This window comes from Lissotriton helveticus, chromosome 3_1 (assembly GCF_964261635.1).
Source record: "Lissotriton helveticus chromosome 3_1, aLisHel1.1, whole genome shotgun sequence".
NCBI classification, from domain to species: domain Eukaryota; kingdom Metazoa; phylum Chordata; class Amphibia; order Caudata; family Salamandridae; genus Lissotriton; species Lissotriton helveticus.
In genome coordinates, this window is record NC_136061.1 from 633667981 (window position 1) to 633673980 (window position 6000).

Sequence of the window (6000 nt, forward strand, 5' to 3'; positions counted from 1 at the left end):
TAAATCCATATTTTTTAGACTATATCAAGTTGAAATTCACCATTAAAAGAACTCTCTGTTAAATCCAATATTCATTAACCAGTACTCATGTTAAATTCACTCTTAACAATCCAGTACTTGGTCATTCTATCTGTAATAATGTAGTACTTCTAAATTCACCATAAATAATATTGTACCTACAATAAATCCACCGCAACAATTCAGCATCTAGTTTAAACCTCCCCTATATCTATCCAACATGTTTTAAATCTACGTGACAGCATAAAACTTGTGCAATTCAACTTAAGCAATGCAGTTTTAAGTACCTCAAGTAATGCAGGTATAAGTTAAAGTCACCCAAAATATAAAAGTACCTTGTGCAAATCCATCTTACAATAAAACCATGCCTAGGACAATGCCACCTTTAATAACATAGTGTCTTGGTAATATCCATCTTTATTAATGGAGTAGCTTGGTTAACCCCACCTTTCATAATTTAGTGCCTATGTAAAATCAACTTCCAATAAAACAATATCTTGTCTGTTAAATCAAAATTAACTATTAGTTCATATGAAAGCAGCCTTCAAAGATATAGTGCTTTTTAAATTAAGATGTAATAGTCCTTCAGGTACTAAATTAACCAGTATCAATACAGTGCCTATTAAGACTTCTTTACTAATACAGAGCCTATTTTAAATCTACTATTAATCTTACAGTGCAGTGACTATTAGTTCCAATACTAAAGCTGGGTAAAAGGCCATTAAGTAGTTTGAATTGTGACATCATCTGTGTCATAAAGTGTACCTAGGTTTAGGATGCATGTTGCTTATGCTTGGTTACTAAATCACAGTTGTTCTTTCCAACAGCTTGCAGCCAACTCTTGGGGCAAAGACTGGGGCGAGCGAGGCTACTTCCGCATCGCACGTGGCAGCAATGAGTGTGACATTGAAGCGTTTGTGGTTGGCGTTTGGGGACACGTCAGCATGGAGGACATGAAACGCAGGAAGTGAGCCTCTATGCAGAGGGATGGTGTTCCCTTGAAACACCCATGGACTCTACACACCATAGACTGTGATCCGTGATGCTGATTGGACACTCTACACATGACTGATAGGGCCTTAAGAAAGGTGGCATGTGTGAACCAAAGGCTGCAATTTTAGGGCTTTGTACCATCAAAAAAGGTCTTTCCTCAGAAAGGTCGCAGGCAGTTGCTAGATGCCAACAGTGTGTACTATGGCATTGGCTGCTTGCAGTTCCGCTCCTGTGACTTCAGTCTTTGGTCAGATCCCTGTAATGTCATCAGTCCCACATGTGTGTGGGCATTGCTAACAGACCCAGATGTTTTATGCCATCTGCCTCCATTCCAGACTGCTGTTATCATCCTCAAGCTCCCACATGTGGACGCTGCTTACAGGCCCGCGCTAGGGGTGTATTCATGCTGTTGCATATATGTGTGGTGTCTTTAGCTTGGTATCTCACACATGTGACATCAAGAGACAAAGTATGTTCCTTTCGAAGACATCAGCATATATATGATTCCTCTAATATCATCAGTGTGAAGCCCCATATTAGTGGTATCATTAGCTAGCCTTACACTAGTGATGAATTTGCCACAGTTCCACATCCCTTACCTTATCAGCATGTCTTGCTATTTTGTGATGTCATCACCCTGTAATCTCACATTGGTCATGTCATCGACCAATAGACTGCATGCATAATGTTATCAGCCTACTTACCCAAGCTTGTAGTGTCATGAGGTTGCTCTCCCATGCTTGTGATGTCATCAGCAACAGTAGGATGCTAGTTATGCCACTAGCCTTCGGCCACACAGACCAGTGATGTTGCCTGCCTGCAGTAAGGCTCCTGCTAACACTAGCCCAAGTATGATTGTGGTGATGTTGTGATGCTGCATTCTAATATTTGTGATTTCATCAGCCCAAGTATAATTATTGTGATGTCAGCTCCCTGCATTTGCACATTAGTGATTGCCTCAGCCCGCATCTCTAGACTTGTGATATTGTCAGCCTGCATTTCCTGTTCCCATGCACATGCTGTCATCGGCCTCCATCCCCATTTCGTTTATGCCATTATTCGAAGTAGGATTCTTCTGGTGTCATCACCCAAGTAAAAGTTTGATGTCATCATGTTGCATTAACACATCAGTGATGTCATCCGCGTTCCCTGCTTCCCTAAACTCCTCGTGCCATTAGCTGCATCCTATAAATGTAAAGTCATTGCTTTGCATTACCATACTTGATGTTAGAAGCTTAATTATCACCCTCGAGAACCTTGTTTATGGACTACTCCTGTAGCGCCATCTTTGCGGCATTATTCACCCACATGATACATGTGCTTTCATAACTTTGATCTGAATTGTGTGATGCCACATGCTTGCATTACCAACCTTGTCAACAGAATCAGTCTGCTTGATTAGAAATAATAAGCAAGCACTTCCCTTTTTCTGATATAAAATGCTCTTTGCTTTTGAAAATGCCTTTCCTAGATATAAATCACTCTCTACGCTAAAAGACCCTGCCCTCACCACTGAAGATAGGTGTGGTCCTTAGACCTAAGGGTTAATTAAGTGAGGCATGCATGGCGAGGAGGGGTTTATTGATATTTTGCTGATATTTTACTGCCCATCAAGTGCTTCTTGGACAAGTGCAACCTACACTATGGTGAGCTTAGCATTTTCCCTTGACCAAGTACACTCTGACCCTAAAACACTCTCCACGTGCGAATAGGTAATTTACCCCTCGTTATATGGCATCTGCCTGTACAGGTATCTTAGAGTTCATGGTATCTGAACACTGTACCTATGTTCACTGTGGCTATTCTCAGGGGAAGCTGAGCTCATGTAATGACCAAGGTGTTACTTTCGAGGACCATTATTGCTGCACCTGGACAAAAGGCTCTCAGTGTAGGCAAGACTGTCTGCAGTGTCAGCACATCGGGGTTTTCCCCAGCCTGGACCGGGTGCAAATCTTATACCACTGTAGAAAGAATTCTATTGGCCTCATATGCCCCATACAGCGAAGCACCCCTGCTTGAAATGGCAACATGTGTATTGGACACCACAAATACTGCTGTATGATGTCAGCCGTGAAGGGGAAACAGAAGATTGCTTTCATCCTTTTTAATACACACTCCTCAGGTTTGCCTCTTCTTGTATGATGTGAGCTTCCATAGGATACCCGAAGACTGACCGACTCTCCTTCTTTGAACATGATCTTGCGGATGAGCTCTTGGTGTTTGGTGCCAGTGCTTACATGGCAGTAGAAGACTGACTCTCTATCTTTCTTTGACAATGGTCTTCAGGGTGTGCTCTTGGCAAATGGTGCCAGTGGCTACAGGGCAGCAGAAGACTGGCTGTCTGCATTCATCCTTGGACATGTTTATGGGAGGATAATCATCTTGCATGATGTCAATACTGAAAGACCAGAAGAAGACCGACTGTGTGTGTCCTTCTTTGGTCATTATCTTCGCCATCCCCTGGGAGGAGGCAAGTAAAGCAGCCTACCAACCCCATTGCTACCAGAGCCAGAAGATTGGCAGAAAGTCTAGTGCTGACACAAACCAGGGCTGAACCTGGTACTTGTCCTTCGTGACTATCAACAGGAGCTGAGCAACAAGTACCTTGGCTAGCTGAAGGCCAATGAACACCCGCCATACCCCTCCCAAGCACTGGTGCCTGCGGAGAGGTGTTATTAGTAGCTACCATGGGTTTCTGCTGACACCAGAAGGTCTGGCTTATTCAGCCGTGGTCAGCTGTGTTTTCATTCTCTGGGCTTTGTGTTGGACAGTTTTCCCCCTAATCCCAGCTAGGCTCCGGCCTCCATTGTTACTGGGTGTGCAATGTCTGTATTTTTTGCTTAGTGTTGTGTTTTTTTCCTGTGAACCTTGCACAGGAAGGCGAAGCGCTAAGCTGCAGCCATTGAATTTAAGATACACAGAATTAAACACCCTCTACCCCAGCACGCATAATAAAAGTCCCACAATCCACAGCCAGGTTAGCAGAATGAACAGACTGAGGAGGGGACTCATGTCATCGTCCTCGGCCAGGGGGCAAGATTGGGCTTCTAAAGTGCTAAATGACAGAGGTGCTGGCGTGTGAGAAAATCGTTTCATGGCGCAGAATGCCAGGGACCCCTTCCTTTCACAGCTGTCCTTAATTTAATTTTCGGTGTACTCATCCTCCTCTGACGGAAAGAGCTACAGAAGATATTTTTTTCATTATCAGAGCTTGTGTCAGACAACAGTGGGGTAACGCAGGCGGGGTGGAACCCGCCAAGGTGCCCCAGACTCATCAAGAGGGCCACATAACTATCTGTGTGATATGGGGTACTCGGGGAGCACACTGGCCATCTCATTTTGCGATGGGGAGTCATCGTTTTTCGTTGCATGACTGTCAGACACAAGGACACTTGACCTCTAGAAACTTCTAGAGCCTCTTCACAACGTCCATCTAAGTATGGAAGGCACACTGTGCTATGGGGTTTACGCCCTTGGATGTGTTCCCTTCACTTCCTTTTCGTCTGGAGGATCCAGGCTCATTACTCCCACACTGGACACCTGCATGTCAAGTCTGGAAATTGTTTTTGTGAGGGGACGGCACATTTATCATAACACTTGGGTAGGCCTCGAAGGGGTCGGGGTGGGGAACACATTACAATGTCCCCAGCCGTGATCGATCGTTATCAGACAAAGCACAAAAGCAGACTTGTTGCAGCATTCGATGAAGATTCTATTAAACACACCAAAAACCACTTAAATTAGCCGTGAAGATTTGATTTGCTCTGTAAATTAACTTGCTCACACTCTACACTCTTCTCGAAGCAGGGGTGTAAAGCAGCCGTGTCAGGACAGTGTAGGGCAGGTCTGACCACGCACCGACCCCCTCCATCTGATAGCTCCGTCTCACACCGCAACATCGAAAACCACCTGGCCAGAGAATTCCCCCTGGAGGCACGTGCTCGACGGCGGCATGCTTGTGCAGATATACGAGAGCTGGCCATTGGTGCGGGCCCTCGCCCTGGAAGCTGACTCTGCCTTCGGATGGGCCCACTGTCCTGGCTGCGGCCCTCGTACACGGCCCTCGGCCTCATCTCCACCGAACCGGTGTGGACCAGGACGCACTTCCCATCCAGGCCCGTTGGCGGTGCTTCGGGCCCCGGTACTCTCAGTGCGAGCCCTACTAGCTGGACCCCAGTCCTGTCTGCAGACTCCCACACCATTGCCTGTTCCCCATACGCACACTCTTATTGCGAAATGCCCGTGGCCTCGTGAAAACGTGTTCTGTAAAGTCACAGGCGCCTGTCCTCTTTACATAGCGCCCAGCTTCCCTTTCAAGCGTCTCTTCTGTTTGGTGCTAAAAGCCCTGGGGTCGCCCCAGCCCCTGGTTAATGTTTGAATATCTCCTGGAGCCCGACCGACCACCCTGAGACCCGCACGGCATTCACCGCATGCTGAAGGGCCCAGCGCCCCTTAAATTGCCTGGGAAACTGTGCATATATCCGGATTGTATTTAAGTGATATAAATATTTTCTATTTAACGATCTGAGATGTTATCTGTGAGTCATTTACTGCGTGGCTGCTCCGGCGTCCCAAGAGAACAGTGTGTCATTGTGCCTGAGGGAGGCGGGTGGGCACTGGAGGGAAAAGAATAACACATGGGGTACAAACTTGGCATCAGGTACATACATTTTAGTTTTCAGAATGCCGGCTCAATTCCAACACAGTTTAGTGGTAATAAAAAGCCACTTACTTTTCCCCATGAATAGACGTTCAACTAAGTGACCCGACACTCAAAATGAAATTTCAGAGCAGCACAGAGACCATGGGAGGATATGTACAAGCAAGTGGTGGAGCGCGGCGTTAGCCTTCTTGGCTTAACGCCGCCTTCCGCCATTTCTGAAAAGCAAGGCTGCACCATATTTGCAAGTATGTGGTGCGGCCTTGCGTTTCCCCCTGTGATGGCTCTACGTTGAGCAAATTAGCGCCAACGCAGGCACCCTTGCACGA

General features: G+C 46.1%; 1 protein-coding gene across 1 annotated transcript in view; it reads left to right on the forward strand.

Moving 5' to 3' along the window:
* TINAGL1 (tubulointerstitial nephritis antigen like 1) overlaps positions 1-5536 on the forward strand; it is a 158499-nt gene extending 152963 nt beyond the window's left edge. Inside the window, exon 12 of the mRNA XM_078680640.1 lies at positions 846-5536. Coding sequence (XP_078536766.1) covers positions 846-989 — 144 coding nt within the window. The 3' untranslated portion in view covers positions 990-5536. The remainder of the gene's footprint in view (positions 1-845) is intronic.
* The last annotated feature ends 464 nt before the right edge of the window (positions 5537-6000 follow it).